The following is a 22225-nucleotide window of genomic DNA, read 5'->3' as shown; positions in this document are numbered from 1 at the left end:
GCTCTTAGCCTTAACCATTATGCTGAATGCACCATCTCTCCCAATTATTATCCAGGAAACCTTGTGACTGGGAATTTACCATGGCTTATACTGAAGGTCTTCGTGTAGCCTGAGGAGTCCGGCCCAAAGAAGATTCAGGAACATGAAAGCAGAGTTCAAACCTTTTTACATCCATGCTTTTTATTGGGTTTGGTGGGAAAGGAAGAGCTTGGGTGGACATAGGGGCAGAGGTATTTGGAGGGGTGTAATTACTCACCTTGGGGCCCAAGATCAGGTTTTCTAAATTGAGAACTGCATAGTTACGGAAGGAACCCGGAGGACCCAGTGGGATTTAGTGACAACCATGGGATGCAGAATTAATACTAGTGCCCTGATGACTCACCAGAGGTCGTAGTCAAAATGTATTAGCACTAGAAGTGAGTCTGGAGATCCTCTAGTCCAAAGCTCACATTTCACATGTGAGGACACTGAGCTAGATAGGTGAAGACACTTGTCTAATGAGGCACAGCCTGTTAATGACAGGGTTAAACTGGAACCCAGGTTCTAGGGCCTATTACGCAGTGGCAAGCCTAGGAATGGATTCTGGAAATAAAGCAGGGTAATGTCTGGGAGTCCCCAGGGCCATCATTCTGGCAGATGAGGTGGTGGGGTCAGGTTGCAGAAGGGTTAGTTGCCTGGAACAAAGGACCTCTCCACATCACCTTGGATAAATAACGTCAGTCCCAGGAAAAAGGAAATCACATTGCCACATTTTACCTTGTCTAGGAAAATCCTACCTTGTCCTCTCTTGTATAAACAGAACAAAAACACGGAAGATACAATAACAATACACAGTGAGAACACCACCAGCACATTCAGCAACCCAGGGTAGTGAGTATGGAGGCCCATTGGCATGTCTGGAAATAGAAGAAACATGTATTCTGACTTACTAGGAAATAGCCCCAAGAGGCTGGGACAGCTTAGCATGCAGGAGCACTATCACAATTGAGAGCCCTCCAGGGGAGTTCCAAAGCACCTAGGGGAAACTGCACTTTCTGCTCTCAGAAGTCAGGATTAGAAACTGAATCAGAAGGTCGAGCAGAGGCTGTCTCAGAACATCCTGAAATGCTTGGCATCTCTCTGAAGGCCTTGGGCTCTTTCCCAGTGGGCTTCCTGAGAGGAAATGACCCCAGTGACCAGGCTCAGGAAAAAGGAGACACATTCCCCCAGCCTCAGGATTTGCAGCTCTTCGGAGTAATTTCAGAGGCTTGTGGAGATTGGGACAGAACCTGTTACCTGCACAGAGCAAACATGGAGTGAGAGTTGTGGGTTCCCAGCTGTACAAATTTAAGTCAGCTCTTGGTCCTCTGAGTTATGGAAGTTGCTAAGGATATCACCCTCTTCTTCCAGGGAACTCCGATTGCATATCACATCATTTTCTTCCTTCTCTGCAGAGCACATTAGTGTGACATTTGCAGGTACTATTCGCTGAAGTCATTAAACTCTGGCTTCCCAAAATATGAGCCAGTGGTGCACTAGAGCTGGCTTGTATCAGCTTGTGAGAACCAATTGTTAAATTTCTAGAAATTCTGCAAGATGGTTGTTAAACACAGTCATCATTCAAAATTAAATTATAAAAATTTACAATTAAATTATTTTAAAAGCAAAGGTAATAAATATTCAAAATTTATCACCTTCTAATTATTTTTTGACATTTGAATGTTACCTGTACTCTTGAGGTTATTTACGTCGATTTTATCTGTATGCTACTGGGCATGTCTTCCCAACTCGACATGGATTGAAATCAGCCATTGTGAGAGTATCTACGCAACAGAAATTGGTAGATGCTACAAACTACGGCTTGATCTATGTTTGTAACTCTAGACTTGAAAGCAATGGAGAAAATGTTACTAATGCAGATTCAGCTTAAAAGTGAGTTGTGTCTGTAGCCATTATTGTGAATAGCACCAAAAAATGAGGCAATATTTTTCTGGTATTTGAAAACCATTATCCAATTCAGCAAGTAAGTCACTCACATTGTTGACGAATGATCCAAGTACCAATATAAAAATAATTGTTGAATTACTTTTTTTATTACTTAACATAAATGAATATATCAACCAACATTTATGTCAGAACTACACTAGTTCATCAATTGCAACTATAGGTTGTCTAGGGAGATATGTATTTGGCAAAAATCAAAAGCATCCTGCCAGAATTGGTTATACGGAATTTATGATAAAGAGTATTGTATATTTTATTATCATTTATGAAATTGTGTGCTATACACCTTTTATATCAATACAATTTATAATAAATACCTACCCCCTTTCTAAAGAGAATTAGTTGAACATTTATCAGCACAACACTATGTGAAATGATTTTTTTAAAGTTGTTCTGTTTCCTGCTGTATGCATATTTTCTTTACATTTTGTTTTGTTTTGTTTCAAAAGTGTCCATGGTGAAAAACTACAACCTTTTAAAGTCTGTTTTAAAAAATGCTTTTACTAAAGCAATCTAAAGATAAGCTGTAAAAAGTGTGGCCTACCGAAGGGTTACTAAAGATCAATCATATTTAAGATCAGGTAATAGCTAGATTTGGATCTGGCAAAAGAAATTTCTTTTCTTTTCTTTTCTTTCTTTCTTTCTTTTTTTTTTTGCCAAGAGATAAGAAAATGACCACCTATAGAGTTGATAAGCTTAGTGTACTCTTGGAAAAGCTGCTGTAGCCATGGCAGGAAGGAAATAGAGGAGTTAGAAAGAATTGGTATACAACTTTCTAATTAAGAGAAGACTAGAAAGGAAATACATTCAGCAGTATAAATAAGGGAATCTTCTGTTTGTACCTGTAAGGGAGTAAAACACGAGTGATAAGTTGATAAGGCTTTTGGCTCCAAAAGAAAAACCTGGCCCGAAGTGTCAAATCATGTATCTCTTAGAGGGATTTATTCCAGATTAGAATTAGTGATAATTTGGAGAACTATTTCCTAAAGTTTGAAGTAAGTCCTTGATTAGTTTTAACAATGGTTAATATAGATAGGGATCAGTGAAGTTGAACCAAATTTGCATGTGTGTCTGATATTTCAATGTTTTTCTGTAGAAACATTACCTACTTTTCAAAAACAAAAAAATTTTTTGGAAGGCATTGAGGTGGGGGAAAGTGGTGAAGAACAGAGTTCCCATATACTTTTCTCTCCAGGAACAGAGACATTATCTCACAAAGCTGCTGACCAGAAAAAGTCAGAGTCATGGTTAGCTAACATGTCTTCATCCTCCCAAGCCAAATCGCATAGAAGCCACTGGAGAACTAGTTTGGAATTCCGGCTTCACTACTATGTAGTTGTAGGATTTTGGAGAAGCTGTACAGGTTCACTGAGCTTTAGTTTCCTCATTCACAATATGACGATACCAATTTCTTCCTCATATTATATATAAGGACATATCTATGTCTATATGCTTGATCGTACATTATCTGTGTAGATAAACCGGTAACAGTGATTGCGTCTGAGAAGAGAGACTTACTTTCCGTTGCATAATTCTTAGGCTCATGGTAGAATTTGTGCAAGTGGATGAAGCACTGCCTCACTGGAAAACACTCCAGTGAAAGAAGAGAAAGGACAGAAAACAGCCCGAGGAATAATTACTTGGTTCTGTATGACACATGTGCTTTTAAAGGGTTGTAGTGTAGGATGACATTGGGTAAGTCCATGGTCCTAGAAGCCTAGATGGAGTTCTTAGGATTTTGTATGTAGACTATGAAGTTTTGGAAACGTTTGAGCTGGAGAGAAGACATTCTGTTCAAAGGTGGCTTTCAGGAAAGGCTGGTGCGACAGGCAGGGTATTTATTAGAATGAGGCCAGTGACCACTCTGAAACAGACACAAAGTAAGTTCCCTTCAAGGGGCAGAAAGCTCCCTGGGATGGTGAGACCAGAAAGGCACAGAGGCTGAACCCTCGTGATGGCGCTAGGTCCCAGGTTCGCTAGCATCCGAGAGGGGGATTGGGTCGCTCCAGAGGCCATTGTGAAGGCTGCTGCCAGTTCTAGGGTCGGGGTGGGGTCAGGCTAGGTCCCTATTCCTAGGGCTTTAGCACCGCTCACTCACAAATCCCCTTTTCCCAGGAGGGCGTAAGGGTTTTTCCTGTCGCTCTAGCTTCTCTTCCGCGGCCCTTCCACGCTTGTCACTTACCTGAGGGCAGCCAATGAGCACCTACAGGTTGGGCTACTTTCGGCCAAAGGAGAACGGGGGCTTATGGGGGACCCTCCCTGCGCACCAATGAATGTGCATGGAGAGGCGGGCCTGCAAGTGCTAACAAGCCAATCACGGAATCCCGGCGGCCGGCGGCCCGGGAGGCAGTCGCGCGCTCGCATCCCCAAGATGGCGGCCGCTAAGGACAGTTGTGGCAAAGGAGAAATGGCCACAGGGAATGGGCGGCGGCTCCACCTGGGGATTCCTGAGGCCGTCTTTGTGGTAAGAGGCACGCTGTTACCTGGCATCTTGGCTTGAGGCCGCGGACTGCCCCTTTCTTCCCGGCTCCCACCCAGGCCTCGATTGTTGGAAGGAGCTGAGCTAAATGTTCAGGGAGGGGGCGCTCGGTCTGCTCTCACTCTTCGCACCTGGATAGATTGAGCTCTGCTGGGGCCCGCCCGGAAGAAACGTAGCTCGAGAAGGCCCTAGAAGAGAACGGGGTGTGGGGCCGGAGCGAGGGGCGAGGGGCGGCGGGCGGCGGGTGGCGGGTCAGGGCGGCCTGAGGGACCTCCGGACTGCCGCCGGTTTTCGTCCCCCTGCTGGTTGGAAAAGGGGAGGTGGTGAGGAGCTCGACTCAGCATGGATGCTGGAGAGACAGTACAATGAATAGGCAGAACAGCCAATGCTAAGATGTGAAAACGGAATATCACCTTGTCTGTTGAAGGAATGCAGTGGTCTGTTGCCTCGGGGAAAATGGAAGAAGAGACCGATGGGAAAGTAGGATGATAGGGTGAGAGTGTAAAGTCCTTCTGTGTTTTGCTGAGGAATTGAGGTTTTTCCGGTAGGCAACGGGCTGTCATCAGAAGGCCTTTCGTTTTAGGTACATCATTCTGACAACTTAGTGGAGAATGAATTGTTGAGAGAGGAGACTGAACCCTCGTGATGGCGCTAGGTCCCAGGTTCGCTAGCGTCCGAGAGGGGATCGGGTCGCTCCAGAGGCCGTTCTGGAGGGCGCTGCCTGTTCTGGGTGGCTTTAAAAATTTTTTATTTTGTTTATTTAATTTAGAAATAGTAGTTGAAAACTATCTGACTAATGAGAGAAAACGTCTGACTGGCCCTCCAGGCCAGGTCATCTGTCTGTCCCCACTTAGCTACTATAAAATCTTCATGGAAGTTTCTCAACCGTTTGTTTTGTACCTTACCTTACCTCTGCCTTTTTCACTAACCACGTCTTATAGCCTAAAGACTCATTTATTTATACCACACTTGATATTGTATATTTGCATTTGCTGATTGAATTTCGTAATTGTTTGGTTATCATTTTGTGTTTTTATGAGCTGTGTCATTTATTTCTCTACATTGACCTATTATCTAATCATAACAAAGAATAAAATTTGTTGAGTGCCGGGCACTTTCTTAATGATTTTACAAAACTCGAGGTGGTAGCTACTGTTATGCCCGTTTTTTAGATGATAAAACTGAGGTACGGGGCCCTTGAGTAACTTGCCCAGGCCACACAGGATATAAGTGAGGAATCCAGGATTTGAACTTGGGCAATCTGTGGAGGTCCAGACCGGCGGCTTACCCCTCATGCTCTGCTACTGGGTAGTGTAAGTAGCAGAGAGTTCTCATGCATCGCCCCACTCCTCCTGGTCATAGCACAGTGCCTGACACATAGTATAAGTTCAAACTGCGTGTCTAATTGAATTTCCATAGTGCCTTAAATGTTACATTCATAGTGCTCAGCTAGAGATGGCCTCAGAAATCTAACTCGGGAGGAGACACTTTATCTGAGGGCTTTATAATGTCTTAAAATGCTTTTTCCCTACAATGTCATGGTTATTTTTTTCTAGACCTTAAAATTTCTACCTGCATAATGTAATAAGCAACCCAAATTTTATATAACTGTTTTTGTTTCTAAACTATTAATAATTGAAGTGACATGGTATTGTAGAAATATTATCGGCCCTGAGTTTCTTTAACTGAAATAGGGATGACAATACTTAGAGAGTTGTTATGGGAAACAGAGGACATGCTTGCAGTATTGCAGTGTAGTAGGTGTCAAATAGATATTAATGTTCATGGTGATAGGAGGCAATGTACCATAGTGGTTAGAAGTCAGACCTAGTCCATTCCCCAACCCCACTGAGGCAGTAATTTGTTTTCTTTCTCTGCTTGAATTGTTCTTTCACCCTTGTCCATTTCATGACCTCTTCATCTTTCCACATCTAGTTCAGCTATCATCCCCCTGTAGTTTTTGCTGACCTCTACCCCAAAACAAAATCCCTGGCACTTTGTGTTCCTGTGGCACATTATGCTATAGATAGGTGTCACGTACTCTTATAGGCATCTCACCTATGCTAATTTCTGGTGATGAAAAGGTACTTGTACAGATGATGAGGAGATTGAGGCAAAGAGAGGTTAATTAACTTCCCTAAGGTCAACTCATCTAGTGAGTGGTGAAGCCAGGATTCAAACCAGGCACCTCCTGTCTCTTAACCACAGCCTATGCTGCTATAGTTAATTCTTGCTGAACTCCAGCACCTAATAACATGTATCATGTGCTAGAAACTTACACTTCTTTCTCTTCCCTCCAGTGACCCTTCTAGGAAGATGGCATCTCTCTTTTACATACAGAACTCAGCCTCACCTTTTCAATTTTCTTTACTGTCTCTAGTTTGATGGCTTCGTAGTTCACTCCCTTGCTGTGTTTCTCTTCCTTTTTCTTCCTTATTTCAGCTAAGATATTCTCTGGTAGCTAATAAATATGGATAAGAATAATGATTTGAAGATCTTAAAAGCTATAAGATAATTGAAGTTACTTATAATAAAGAATTAGACTTCTGTAAAGTACTAGACAGCTCTTGTAGCATCTTTTTAAGTTTCCATATATTTTCATCTTGTTTCTGATTCTTATCTAATTAACTAGCCTTTCTTCAAGGATCAGCATGTGGTATAAAAATATTTTAACGTCAGTTTTACTGCTTTTCTTTTGATCAGTTATTTCTGTTACAAAAGATTATTCTGTTTGCCTTTTAGATTTACTTTGTTTCAGTTATTTGATACTGAAGGAAGCATTTGTGGATTGCCTTGGGAACCCAGTAACCATATTTAGTATGATTTCTATGGCAAAACTTGTTGAATTAAAAATAAGTAATAAAATTGATAATCTTGACATACAACCTGTAAAATCATTTTGTGAATAGGATGCATGAATAGGCAATGTATTTGATTGTTAGTATTTTCATATTTACTACTAGGGATGCATGGGAAATGCATAAATGGTGGGCAAAGTCATTCTTCTTTTCCTATTTATAAATAAAAAATGAAGAGGAAAGTGAAAGAATAAGTTAGCTATATAATATATATATACGGTCTGAAATTGTCTCTAACTTTTTATAACTACAAGTTGAGCATCCTAAATCTGAAAATCTGAAATTCAGAATGCTCTAAAATCCAAAACTTTTTGAACACCAATATAATGCTCAAAGGAAATGCTCATTGGAGCATGTTTGACTTTGGATGTTTGGCTTGGGGATGCTCAACTGGTATAATGTAAATATTCCAAAATCAAAAAAAAAAAAAAATCTAAAATCCAAAACAATTCTGGTCCCAGGCATTTTAGATAAGGATGCTTAACCTGTACTTTTAGTTAAAAACAAACCTTTGGAGGAAAAGCTTTTTTTCTTTTATGTTTTAAAAACAAAGCAGTCAAAAAATCTGATGAGTGGCATGAATTCTAAAATTTGTAAAGTATTATTTCTGATATTAAAGGAAGATGTAGATTCCTTCATGAAACAGCCTGGGAATGAGACTGCAGATACAGTATTAAAGAAGCTGGATGAACAGTACCAGAAGTATAAGTTTATGGAACTCAACCTTGCTCAAAAGAAAAGAAGGTAAGTGTAAAACTTTCTAAGTTTTGAAAATCGTATATGGCTTGAACTTTAAAAAAATTGAGATATAATTTACATATGATAAAATATTCAGATGTCAAGTCCTCCAAGGTGGCTGTACCATATGAAATTCTCACCAGCAATGTACAAGAGTTCCAGTTGTTCCACATCCTTGCCAACACTTGGTATTGCCAGTCTAAATGTGGTTTTGAAAACATAATAGAATGGTTATTAAAGACTGTATTCCAAAGCTTTCAAAATCATAACATTTTATATGTCTAGTTCATCCTTCTAATTTTGCCAACAAGATTAGAGACCCACAGGGTCTGGGGCACAAGACTTAATTAGTTATGAAATCCCAAGATTTCATAACTAATAGGCATAGGAAAAAAGGTATCCTTACTCTCAACTCTTTATTTCCCTACATAATTTTATATAGCTTATAAAGTCAATTCACTGTAATAAATATTTATAGATCTCTGTTTTGTACATGTGCCAGCATTCTTCTGTGAGATAAATATTTATGGAATGCCAGCTAGATGCCACATACTGTTTTGGGTGAAATAACATCCAGTATCTGCTTTCAACAAGGACACAGGACTGGGCATGGTGGCTCAAACCTGTAATTCCAGCACTTTGGGAGGCTGAGGTGGGAGGATCTCTTGAGTCCAGGAGTTCAAGACTAGCCTGGGCAACTTAGGGAGACCCTGTCTCTACAAATAATTAAAAAATAATTAGGCTGGGCGCGGTGGCTTGTGCCTGTAATCCCAGCACTTTGGGAGGCTGAGGTGGGCGGATTGCCTGAGCTCAGGAGTTTGAAACCACCCTGGGCAACATGGTGAAACCCCCGTCTCTACTAAAATACAAAAAAATTAGCCGGGCATGGTGGCACGGGCTTGTAATCCCAGCTACTCGGGAGGCTGAGTTGGGAGAATCCCTTGAGCCCAGGAGGTGGAGGTTGCAGTGAGCCGAGATTGCGCCACTGCACTCCATCTTGGGCAACAGAGTGAGACTCTGTCTCAAAAAATAATAACAATAATAATAATTAGCTGGGTATGGTGGCATGCACCTGTGGTCACAGCTACTCTGGAGGCTAAGGTGGGAGGATCACCTGAACCCAGGACGTTGAGGCTGCAGTGAGATGTGATCATGCCCCTGCACTCCAGCCTGGGCAACAGTGCGAGATCCAGTCTAAAAAGCAAACAAACCACACAAAAAACCAGGGACACAGGTTGGGGGAAATTATAGGTATATAAATAAAATTAGCACACAAAGTAGAGCAGTGGAGGTACTTCGATACAAAGTAATGAGTTACAGGGGATGGTAACTCATTACTTTGTACCAAAACACCTCATTAATCTGGAGGGGCCAAGGAGGTTCAGAGGAAGCTTCTAAGAGGAACAGATACCTGTGTAGAATTTCAAAGATTAGTTATGAGTTTGGAGGCAGACTAAAGTGAGGAAGGGTGGTCTGGGCATAAGGCACCATTTATGCAAAGGTACAGAAGTTTGTAGATGTATTTTCTCATTTGATTTTGGTGACAGTTGTAGAAATTTGAATATGTACTTTGTATTAGATGAGATGAAAAGTCATTGACATGGAAAGATGGAGGGTGTTAATGGACAGAAGCAAGATAGAAACCATTAAGAACAGTATACTCTTATTTTGGAAAAAAATGTATATATGCACAGGAGTATCTGGAGAAGTCCACACTAAAGGCATATTAACAGTGGTAATCTCTGGGTAGTTAGAATATGGCATTTTTCTTGTTTTTGCTTATCTGTATTCTTAATTTTTTACAATGTACATGTACTGCTTTTGTGATAGTAAAAGTTATTTGAAAAAGAAAAAGCCATTGGATTTGAGATCATCTACAGGGAGGTTACAGATAGAGAAGAAAATGTGCCTTGGGGTGGGGTGCAGTGGTTCATGCCTGTAATCCCAGCACTTTGGGAGGCTGAGGTGGGCAGATCACTTGAGCCCAGGAGTTCAAGACCAGTGTGGGCAACGTGGCAAAACCCTATATCTACAAAAATCAGCTAGGTGTGGTGGTGCATGCCTATAGTTCCAGCTACTAGGGAAGCTGAGGTGAGAGTATTGCTTAAGCCAGGGAGGTTGAGGCTGCGGTCAGCTGTGAGTGTGCCACTGCACTCCAGCCTGGGCAACAGAGTGATACCCTGTCTCAAGATAAAAAAAAAAAGAAAATGAGCCTTGGTACCGAGTCCTGGGAGGGGGGAAATTTGTGTATCAAAGTTACATTGCTCTTCTAACTAGTAAATTAATGATAGATGAAAAAAAAAAAAAAAAGAAAACAGTTATATTGCTAACTCTACAACTGTGGTATATAGCAGGATACTCACTCTAGCTTAACATATGGTCTAGGCCTAAATGTGGGGAGAAGGGGTAAAAATTCGAAGCACTGAGGAAGCATCAGTGAACATTGGTGTTCTGGATGAGAACAGTGTTTGTCTAGTGTTTTAAAAGAGAATGGTAGAGTTGGAGATAGTGAGTTAGGAAAACTTTCTTGAGTTTTACCTATTTTAATAGTGGGTTGGTTATTTTTTTGAGACAGGCTTTCTCTCTGTTGCCCAGGCCAGAGTGCAGTGGTATGATCACAGCTCACTGTAGCCTTGACCTCCTGAGTTCAAGCAGTTCTTCCACCTCAGCCTCCCAAGTAGTTGGAGGGCTATTTTTCTCTTTTTATTTTTCTGGAATTTCTCTCATCCCTATGATGTCAGCTGTGCAACAAAACTATTTTTGAGCCATGATCTAGTTGTTTTGCAGCAGATGGCTCTGTAGTTTAGATGCTAACCTTTTTATATATGTTTTAAATCTTTTCTTGCAGCCTGTCATGTAACTTTACCTTCAAGCTGTGTAAAAGTTCCTTAGTATTTCATGTGTTAATCTCTTTTTTGACACTTGAATCTGAGATCTTTTATCTTTCTTTAATTGGAAATTTTGTGATTATCACTTCTTTTTTTTATCATCTGCTAATTTTTTTTCCTCTTTCTGAGATACCTGTTTACAGATGTTGACACTTCTAATTCTGCCTTCCATTTCTTTATATTATTTCCCTTTTTTCTGTCTTTGTCATTTATCTTTTGGCAATTAGATGGATAGCCATGAGTTCTTTGTTTCGGCTGTTACAATTTTTATACCTAATAGTTCTGGTTGGTTCTTCTTCATATTACCAATATTCTTTCTTTTCTCCTTGTGGTATCTTTGAGTATTTAATGTATAATTTTATCTTTTGGTATTTGTTAATTTTGTTTCATATCGTAGAGTCTGTTGAATTTATTGTGTTTATTTATTATAATGATCAAATTCTAATTTATTTTCCCTGTCAGCTTAGATTCCCTCAGGGATATCAGCTACTTTGGCCAGTAATGTATGTGGAGGTGGGGGTAATTTAAGTCACTCCTGGTGGGTAGGGGTGGGAAGAATGCTGCTGGTATCCCAGTCTAAGGGCATAGCCATCAGACAAATACTTCTCCCCAACCAGATAATTCCACCTCTGGGGGATTCTTTCCATTTCTGCTGTCTTCATTATCATCACAGGAGGGAAAGGGAGTCGGGAGAGGTGGGCTGCTGGGGACTAGTACTTGTAATTCTTAGCTTCCTAACTTGGCCTTCCCCCTGCCAGTAGCCAATTCTGCCATTTTTCTGCCGTGTAGCAGTGATGAGGTAGGTAATGTGACTCCCTGGGGGCAGTTCAGAGGGAGAAAAGGAACACAGCTAGAACATTTTCTTTTAGCTTTATTCCTCTTTTGAAGGCTTGATTCACTTTCCTTCTAAGCTACTGTCTCCCCTTTCACAGCTCTAGCCCCTCCTAGGACCTGGAGGTTTCCATTGTTGTTACAATAACAATGACCTGGAGCTGGCAGAAGTGCCCTTTGACAGAAGAGTAGATAAAGAAGTTGTGTTTGTTATATTTGTAATGGAATAGTACACAGCAGTGAAAATGAATGAACAAATCTTAGGATCTTGATTGAGTTTAAAAAGCAAACCCCAGCTGGGCGCGGTGGCTCACACCTGTAATCCCAGCACTTTGGGAGGCAGAGGTGGGCAGATCACCTGAGGTCGGGAGTTCGAGACCAGCCTGATCAACATGGAGAGACCCCCCCCCCCCATCTCACTTAATCAAGACTTTCAGCGGGGACTGGTGGCGCATGCTTGTAATCCCAGTTACTCGGGAAACTGAGGCAGGAGAATTGCTTGAACCCAGAAGGCGGAGGTTGCAGTGAGCGAGATCACGCCATTGCACTCTAGCCTGGGCAACAAGAGCGAAACTCCATCTCGAAAAAATAAAATAATAATAATATAAAAGCAAACCCCAGAAAAATGCATACAGCATGAGACCATTTGAATTAAGGTCAGAAGCCACCAATGTTAAAGAATATTTTGTTTAGGGATACACACGAATAGGGTGAAACTAATTGAAAAAGAAAAAACAGGACTGTAAACACACAGTTCAGGCAAGCTACTTTCTCTTTGGTTTTTATTTGTTTTTTATTTTTGAGATGGAGTGTCGCTCTGGCACTCCAAGCTGGAGTGCAATGGCGCTATCTCGGCTCACTGTAACCTCCACCTCCTGGGTTCAAGGGATCCTCACGCCTCAGCTTCCCAAGTAGCTGGGATTACAAGTATACACCAGCATGCCCAGCTAATTTTTTTGTATTTTTTTTAGTAGAGGCTGGGTTTCACCATGTTGGCCAGGCTGGTCTGGAACTCCTGGCCTCAGGTGATGCACCTGCTTCGGTCTCCTAAAGTGCCAGGATTACAGGCGTGAATCACTCTGCCCAGCCAAGCTACTTTCTCTTCAGGTGAAGCAGGGTAGGGAGGAGTGTATTGCTTGGGCACGTACAATGTCATTGGTTGTCTGGTTCCTAAGTTAGCTAGGGCTGCAGCTGCTTGATTGATTAATATGCTTTATAATGTATTACATATAATATTTATATATACAAAATGCATCTTAAAAGTCATTTACATGACCAAAAAATCTTGATCTGAACATACTCCTTATGTTGTATGTGTATCACATATTTTACAAATGTATAACATCTTTGTGGTGTTTACCTATATGAACATACCATACAAAAATAAGCAAACTTGAGCAATCTATGGCATCCAGATTGAATTGTAGTGAAAAAATAAATGCCAGGTGTTTCTAGGTTATTCACTGGACTGTATTATCAAATGATGACACTATTTTTTTTTTAAGCAGCAGGCTCATTTAACACATTTCTTGCCAGGTCAGTAGCACAGGGTGTAGTAAATTTGCCCTGCCAACCTCCTGCACACATGGAGTGACTTCCTTTATGTGACGCAATAAGTTCATTTTCATTGTTGTGTTTAAATTTTGTTTACATTCTGGTCTCTAATAATATTTAGTAAATTTACCTTGAAAGAACCAGAGCTTTGTTATTATATCCTTAGTCTGTTTTGCTAGAAATTACATTGTGATTTGACAGAGACCCTATAACTGTTTTGCATATATCGCCATGCAAAACACATGCATCTAATCACCATAAAGAACTAAACCCCAGTGACAAAAAAGGTGTCATTGTTTTCTCTCTTTAATTGACTGAATGTTTTTAGCATACTATGTTTTTCTTTTATGTTCTTGTCAGTGAGGTTGATTGCATTTGGGAGTCACTTACTAGCCTTTTGCTAGTAGCCATCATATAACTTATCCATTAAGTCGGATCAGTCGGATCATGTCCATCATTGTTTTTTTTAATTTATTATGTTTAAATCAGTGATCTATTTATAATTTTAAGAATGATTGTTACCTAATTTGAAAAGAAGAGCATTTAAGGAAGAAGTACCCAAAGCTTAAAAAGAATCACCAAATTATACTGTATCATAATGTGGTGTGTTTGGCATTCAGATGATGGTGTACATTTTTCACAGTGTGACAAGTGCACATACTGAGAAGGTGTCACTGTGCTTTGCCTGGCATTTAGCTGACTGTGATGTGCATGTGTGTATACCGAATGCACACACCAGGAGCAGCTATGTGCATCACTGGTTAGGGGATTGGTGTCTTCAATTTTAGAATATAACTTTTGAATCCATGTTATTTTTAAATTTAGTTTTTAAATTAATCTATTTAAAATGTCATTCTAATCAAATGCAGAACCTATGAATCACCTCTGTGGAATATAGTCTGCTCTAGAAATGTTAAATAACAATGGGGTATTTGACATAATAGAACAGAGCTTTGTCTTCATGGAATAGGCATTCCATAAACATTTGCTAGTATATCTTAAATATTTTTATTAAGTATTTATACTTTAAATATTTTATGAATATTTTACTAAATGTATTTTCTTTAAGTAAATATTTCATTAAATATTTTATTTTTATAAATATATCTTATTTTATCTCACATCTAAAAATATCTTAAGTATTTTATATCTGTACATAGTCCTCAAGAACACATTAGTAGAAAATGCAAAGTTAGTAAGACCATGCCCTGTTGTTTATTTTTGCCTGCAAAATACTAAGTTAGTCTTTTTCTTGTTCACAGGCTAAAAGGTCAGATTCCTGAAATTAAACAGACTTTGGAAATTCTAAAATACATGCAGAAGAAAAAAGTAAGTGCATTTTTATTTGTAAATATGAACAAACTAGGATATGTCAGCAGAAACTGGTCTTCTTTGACTCTTTGGTCACTGATATTTGATCTGTGCTGTGGAATCCAGTCTGCCTTCTTAAGCACATACACTAATGTTATGATGTGATTCTGTAGCAAATGTGGCTTTGCAGCCTTCCCCCAAAAGTCAGGTTTAATTCTAGGGCCCACACTTGGATTATTTTGCTTATCTTTAGTACTTGTGAAACTTAAATGCAATTTGAAATTGTTTTAGGTGTACAAAGAAAATGTCTTATTCTGTGCTAGCAGCATCTAGGGTTTTTTCTTTGTTGTTGTATTTCTCCCTAAGAATAAGGAGTTAGTCCAAGATTTATAGAACTGGGAAAAATCTTAGAGATCATCTGTTTCAGGTTCTCATTTCATAGTTGAGGAAATGCTTACGGAGAGGTTATACTTGACCAGTGTCTATGTAGTTAGTTACTGGCAGAACTGAATTTGAGAGTCTTCTAAGTCTTAATCCAGTATTCATTAAATAAAAGCAGGTTGTAAAGATTAAATCTCATAAGCATATTGTATTTAAAAGATTGTGTGTGCGCTTACAATTTTGCTTGACTGTTAGAATAACTATTTCTAGTACATTTTAATATGTGGTGAACTTTGTAAGACTTCAGCAACTGATTGATTGGGCATGAAGCACCAGTGAAATAATAGAAGAATGGCTAATTCTTATAATAACGCTTTCTCTGTATGTCAGGCACTCGATGGGGTGTGTGTGTACGTGTTACTCAGTGCTTATCACTGACTTCATAGGTGTAGGGACTGTTATAATCCTAATTTTACAGATGAAGAACCTGAGACACAAAAGTTAAGTGAGGTGCCAGATTTGTACAGCTAGTGAGTAGCTGAGCCAGAGTCCATACCCAGCCACCTGGGTCTAGCATTCATTTCTTTTACCACTACACTTAACCTGCATGATGGTACTGTTTTAAATGTCCTAGGTTCAACTGTGTGATCTCTCTTTTATAACCTTGATATCAAACTGACCTGTTTATGGTAGTGTCATTTTTTTTGTTTTGAAGGAGTCTACCAACTCAATGGAGACCAGATTCTTACTGGCAGATAACTTGTATTGCAAAGCTTCAGTTCCTCCTACTGATAAAGTGTGTCTGTGGTTGGGGGTAAGTAAATGTTATAGCCACAGCTGATATATTTGTAAACCAGTGTGTTTTCTCCAGCAAGCACACTGGTTTTGCTAGTATTTGCTAGTATTTTAATAGTATTGCTCGAGATGTGAAAGTGTTCATCTCCTTTTGATTGTGGAAGGGACACAGGGGCGGAGTTCAAGTGGTTCATATTAGAAACTGACTAGAATCAGGAGTGCGATGAAGATCGCAGCAAAAACATACTGAAGTCTCTCCCAATCAAGATAAAACTGATCAAACAAACCTTGCTTCTCTTCCAATTAATGCTTTATCTCTCTTAAATATAATGGAGGAAGAGCAAGAGAAGTAAAATAGAAGGTACTGCTGAACTTTGGATAAATGCTTCTTCCCATAAGAGTTTAATAATTCTAGAAAGGTCCCTCTGAATTTAAGGGGAAAAAGAGTATTACAAAAAGCTTGAGGTTAGAGTTTATTTTTTAAAACCATATATTTCAGTTTTCAATGATTTCATTGAGCTTATCTGTGATTTACCTGGCTTGCTCTTCTCAGTCCTCTGACTATCCAGCTACCTGTCCATGGATCTTGTTACCTCAGGCGAGTTCTCATACAAAGTAGCAAGCCGAGTGTACTTCTACCATTTGTCCTACTGGGAGGATTTCCCGTAGCTGCTGTCCTGTAGAATCACTCCGGAGAGGCACTCTAGATTAGCCCAAGGAAGTTTGCTCAAAGTTTGTACAACATTTACATTTCACTCGACAATCATAATTTCTACACTTAGTTCTGTATTTGAAAGGAAGGATTCAGTATTTATCACTAAGGCTTTTTAAAAAATAACTTTGAAGCATAGCAACTATACCTGAGTGTCTAAGGGTTGAATGATTTTTCTGTATTCAGTTTTTTTGTAGAAATTGCATGACTTTTTGATTCACAAATTCAAGTGTTACTTTATTTCAGGAAAGATAATTTCTGTTGCGTACTCGAATGTGACTTTTGCCCCATTTCTTTTATTATCTTTTGGGAATAATAAATATGCATATGTTGGATCTCCTTCTGAGGGCTGTGAGGGAAAATCTATTCTAGCCTTCTCTCTCAGCTTCGATGTTCGCGGACAGTCTTTGGCATGTTGATGTGTAGAAGCATCACTGTGATCTGTGCCTTCATCTTCACATGTGTGCATGCATGTGTCCAAATTTCTCTTTTTGAAAGACCCTATTTCCAAATAAAGTCACATGCTGAGCTATTGGGGGTTAGGAGTCCAACTTACTTTTTGTTGGGGAGACAGAATTCAATCCATAATACCTTGCTTCCACATAAGGTCACATTCACTAGTATAAGGGGTTGAAACTTAAATGTATCTTTTTTGGCGGCACTCTTTAACCTGTAATAATACCCTAATTCACTGTCTTGCTTCTGCCCTTGCTGGAATTCCCAAAGCCTTTCCAGCACAGTGGTCAGATTAATCCTTTGAAATCTCAATCAGGTCATTCCATTATTCTGCCCAAAATCTTTGAATGGTTTCTTATCATGTTCCAAGGAAAAGTCCAAGTTCTTTGAGTGGCTGACAAGTTCCTGCACATCCTGGTACTCTCTGTTACTTCTCTCTCTGTTTTTTTTTTTTTTTTTTTTTTTGAGACAGAGTCTCACTCTGTGACCCAGGCTGGAGTGCAGTGGTGTGATCTCAGCTCACTGCAACCTCTGTCTCCTGGGCTCAAGCAATTCTTGTGCCTCAGCTTCCTGAGCAGCTGGGATCACAGGCATGTGCCACCACGCCCAGCTAAATTTTTTGGTAGAGACGAGGTTTCGCCATTTTGGCTAGATTGATCTCGAACTCCTGGCCTCAGGTGATCTGCCCACCTTGGCCTCCCAAAGTGCTGGGATTACAGGTATGAGCCACCGTGTCCAGTCTCTGTGTTCTTCTCTTACCTAATGCCCTACTTCCTTGCTTGACCACACTTGGACTTCTTGCCGGACTTAGAGCATGCTGGGAATGGCTCTGCTTCAGAACCTTTATTCTAGCTCTTTCCTCTGCTTAAGCTGCCAGAGTAATGCTTTTAAAACATGTCGGATCATTCCACTTTGCTCAAGACCCCAGTGGTTTCCCTGTCACCAAGGGTGGAATACAGAGGTATCCTTTCCACAGGACGGCCCTACTCCCTCTCAGCACTCATTTGTGCTCATTCTTTTGCTCATTCTGCTGTAGCCATGGTGGCCCCCTAACTGTTCCTGGAACCTGCCAGTGTGGCCCCACATTTCTACTGTGCTCTTCACACTCAATCCTTCGAGTTCTCAGTTCCAATTGTTAGCTCCCCCAGGGACCTGCTATGGCTTGTCTGTCAGCATTCCTTGGTTTCACCCTGTTTATCTTGTACTGTTTTCCTTCAAAGTACTTAGCACTCCCTGATATGTTATTGATTGGTGTATTTACCAGTTCCCTGACACATAAGAAGTGCTCAGAAAAAATTTTTCTTGGGTGAATGACATTTTTGTTGGTTTTTTATCAGAGTTCATACATGCTAATGGTTAAAAGAGCAAATAGGACAAAAAGTTTTACAATAGAAAGCAGCAGGCTACTCCTCCATCCCCAGATGTACCCACTTTTAATCATGTCTGTACATCTGTACGTACATAAATATTGGGGATTTTGTTAATTGTTTTTACAAAAATGGGATATATATTGTTCAGCACCTGACTTTTCACTTAATAGCACAGATGTCTTTATTTGTGAGTAGACACAGAGTTTGCCTCCTTGGTTTTGTTGGCTTACTATTCTGTGGTAGGGCTATGTGATAATATTCCCAAGTCAAGGGGTGTTTAGATTGTTTTAAAGTTTCTTGTAGAGTGAGCAGTGCTGTAGTAAATATTTTTGCACATCTAGACTTGTACACAAAGGCATATTTTTGTATGCTGCTTTAAAATGGAATTGTTGTGTCTAAGAGTATGCACATTTAACATGTTGATGAATACTATCAAATTGCTCTCCAGAAAAGACTACCAATTTTCATTTTCTCCAACAGTATATAAAAATACCCTTTTATTAACAGTCTCACCCACATATGTAGATTTTTGCTAGTTTTATAGGTGAAAATATTATCATCTTACAGGTTTTTGTATGACAAAAATGCTCATTTGTATTTCCTCTTCTGTTTGCCTTCCTGATTGTGTTGTTGCTCCATTTTTCTGTTGGATTCTTTATATATATATATAGATAGATAGATAGATAGACAGACATTTAGGTCTTCTTTACATATTATGTATTTTGGATGCAGAGTCTTCTCTTAATTTTGCTGATACTTTTTCTCATCTGTCACTTGTCTTTTGTGGTACCTCTTGGAAGTTTTAAATTTTAATGTAATCAACTTTATCAGATATTTATAATTTTATCTTAACAATATACTCCTTTCACCAAATCTGCAAACATTTTATTTTTCCTAATATTTATATACTTAAATTTTTTAGAAAACTTTTTTGTTAAGGATAACATGGAAAAAGATAAGTAACTCTTCAGGATAATGGGTGAGTGACTTCCAAAAAGAGGGCCTCCCAATGGCCAGTAAACATATGAAAAGTTGTCCCACTTCATTAGTAAACAGGGAAATGCAAATTAAAAGCACAATGTGATCTCACTGTGTACCCACCGGAATGGTAGGGTGATACTAAGTGATGGTAGGACATGGAATAGTGAAAACACTGATTTACTGTTGGTGAAGGTGTAAATGGACACAGCGGCTGGGGAAACTGGCAGTGTCTGTTAAAGCAGAAGATATGCATTGCCTACGCCATAGCAGTTCCATGCCTGTCTCCATCTCTTTCTGCCTCTTGCTATATATAAGAAATGTATAAATATTAACTAAAAGAAAGGTGTAAGAATGTTCATATCAACTCTGTAGTAACCAAAACCTGGAAACAACCCAAATGTTCATCACAGTCAAATGGATGGCTAAATCATGATGTGTTCAGACCATGGAATACTATACAGTACAGACGAGGAATGAACTTCTGCTACACACCAGCACTGCAAGGGTGATTTTCACAAACAAGGTTGAGTGAAAGAAACTGCATAGCAAATTACCACAAACTTAGAGGCTTAAAACAATATCCATTATCTCCTAGCTGTATAGGTCAGAAATCCAGATGGGCTTGGCTGGGTCCTCTGTTCAGGGTCCCACAAAGCCAGAATTAAATTGTCAACAGGGCTGTACTCCTTACTAGCAGCTCTGGGGAACAATTAGATTTCAGCCTTATTCACGTTGTTGGCAAAATCCGGTTCTCTGTGATTGAGGTCCCTGTTTCCTTGCTGCCTGTTGTCCAGGAGTCAGTCTCAGCTTCTAGAGGCCACTTGCAATCCTTGGCTTGTGGTCCTTTCTATTTTCAAAGCAGTGATATGACTAGTCTTTCTTACACTTCAGATCTTTCAAACTTCTCATTCTGCTTCCAGCCAGAAAAAGTTCTCTGCTCTGAAGTGCTCATATGACTAAATTAGGCCTACCTAGGCAGTCTGTATATTAAGTTCAACTCTGACAAATGATGTAAATATCTCATCAGAGTCACAGATTCCAGAGATTAGAATGGGACAGCTGTTATGGGAGCCATAATTCTTGCCTACTATAGAAGTCAGTCACAAAAGAGCGCATATACTGTGTCATTCTGTTTATGTAAAGTTGTAATGCAGGCAAAACTATGCTCTAAGTCAGGATAATGATTACCTTTGGGGTGGGGGTGCTGGTGGTAACTGGAAGCGTTCACAAGGAAGCTTTGGGGTGTTGGTGATAACCTGTCCTTGATCTCGATGCTGCTTCCATGAATGTGTTAAGTTTGTGAAAATACATCAAACTATATATTTATGATATGAATACTTTTCTATATGTATATAATGTTAAATATAAACAAAAAAATCAGAAAACTGCATAAAGCAAAGTGTAAGTGAACGAATCTGTTATCAGTCAGGGTTCAACCAGAGAAATAGAACCAGTAGGATATAGCTAGCCTGCATAAACTTGTGTACAAAGGTGCAGGTTACTATGTGTGTACCTCATGAAATCATACTGTTACCTCCAATTCAAATTCAGGACAATAGAGTTTTCACTTTAGTTGTTCCTTTTTTTTTTTTTTTTTTTTTTTGAGACGGAGTCTTGTTCTGTCGCCCAGGCTGGAGCGCAGTGACACGATCTCAGCCTGCCAAGTGCTGGGATTACAGGCGTGAGCCACCGCGCCCGGGCCCCCTTTTTCTTCTATATCAAGAATCCTGGTTTTCAGAAATACCAAGGGTGATAGAATTGAACTAGACAACATTACTATTCACACACAAAGCATTCTTAGAATAACACCACCCAACACTGTTACCACTGACAGTTTTGCTTATGTTCTTCCTGTCCTTACCCATTCTTTATAAGGTTGTTCCCATATTGTTGGAGCACAGAGCCATTATATACCGTTTGCTCTCTCTCGTGTCTTTCATTTATCTTTGTTCTTCGTGTAAATATTGAATGCACATCATAGTCTTTATGTTGATGTCCCCCCAGTCATTTTGATTGTATGTTACTCATTCGTCTGATAAGTAGATTGCCTTAAGATTTATGGGAATGATATTCCCTGAGTTATCTCATGTTGCTGACAACTTGTCTGTGGCCTTTGTACTTGAGATTCAGTTTTGCTGGATATAATATCTTAAACTCACATTTTATTTCCTTCAGCATCTTATACAGTGCTCCATTTTCTTTTATTGTAAAGCATCACTGTCAAAAAGTGTAATGGCAAACTGATTTCTTTCCGAGTGATGTGTTCTTTTTGCCTGGATGCTCAAAGACTTTTGGGTCAATTTCCCCAAGGTATACAGTGTACCCTTTCATTTCATTTTGTGTGTCATTTCACCCAGTGTGTGTGTGCGTGTGTGTGTGTGTGTGTAGTATGTGCATGTGTCACATTTCAGGAACATTTTATTGAAATGAAGGATTTAGAAATTTTTGTGTCCCCTGCTTTGGTTTTTTTCTTTGTGGATTCTTATTATATTTATGTTCAGTCTTTGCTTATGTTGAATATTTTTGTCCTATCTGAACTTTAATACAGTTTTCTAATTATGGATTGGATTATTCAGTCAATAAGTATTTATTTGGCATTTACTTTGTGCCATATACTTTCATGTTGTCCTGTTTAATCCTTACAACAATCCTTTGAGTAATTTTAAGATTGCATTTGTGAGATGAGGAAAGTGGTTTAGGAAATGCCCAGTGGTCAGTCAGGTGATGGGGGAGTTCAAGGCTGTAAAAGGTATGGCTTCCCAATTCCAGGGTACATGCATCCCTGAATATTGGCAGTAACACTAGATCTTCAGAATGACAGACACATTACCTTGCCTTAATCCCTAATATCTGTCAGAAGTAGTAGGAAGGGACAAGTAAAAGCTAGC

General features: G+C 39.6%; 1 protein-coding gene across 3 annotated transcripts in view; it reads left to right on the top strand.

Annotated features, from left to right (window-relative positions):
- The window catches only part of VBP1 (VHL binding protein 1), an 86552-nt gene that overhangs the window by 60145 nt on the left and 4182 nt on the right, over positions 1 to 22225 (top strand). The window contains exons 1-4 of one of the 3 annotated variants that reach the window (XM_003918497.4): positions 4156 to 4447; positions 7940 to 8064; positions 14594 to 14660; positions 15739 to 15837. In XM_003918497.4, the coding sequence (XP_003918546.1) occupies positions 4229 to 4447; positions 7940 to 8064; positions 14594 to 14660; positions 15739 to 15837 (510 nt within the window). In that variant the 5' untranslated portion in view covers positions 4156 to 4228. Of the gene's footprint in view, positions 1 to 55; positions 166 to 4155; positions 4448 to 7939; positions 8065 to 14593; positions 14661 to 15738; positions 15838 to 22225 lie in introns of those variants that run through there. The other 2 variants (XM_017953780.2, XM_009198571.2) reach the window with 2 other exon arrangements.

Source organism: Papio anubis, chromosome X (genome assembly GCF_008728515.1).
Source record: "Papio anubis isolate 15944 chromosome X, Panubis1.0, whole genome shotgun sequence".
Taxonomy (NCBI): domain Eukaryota; kingdom Metazoa; phylum Chordata; class Mammalia; order Primates; family Cercopithecidae; genus Papio; species Papio anubis.
Note: the sequence above shows the minus strand (reverse complement) of the source record. Positions and strands in the feature narration are given on the sequence as shown.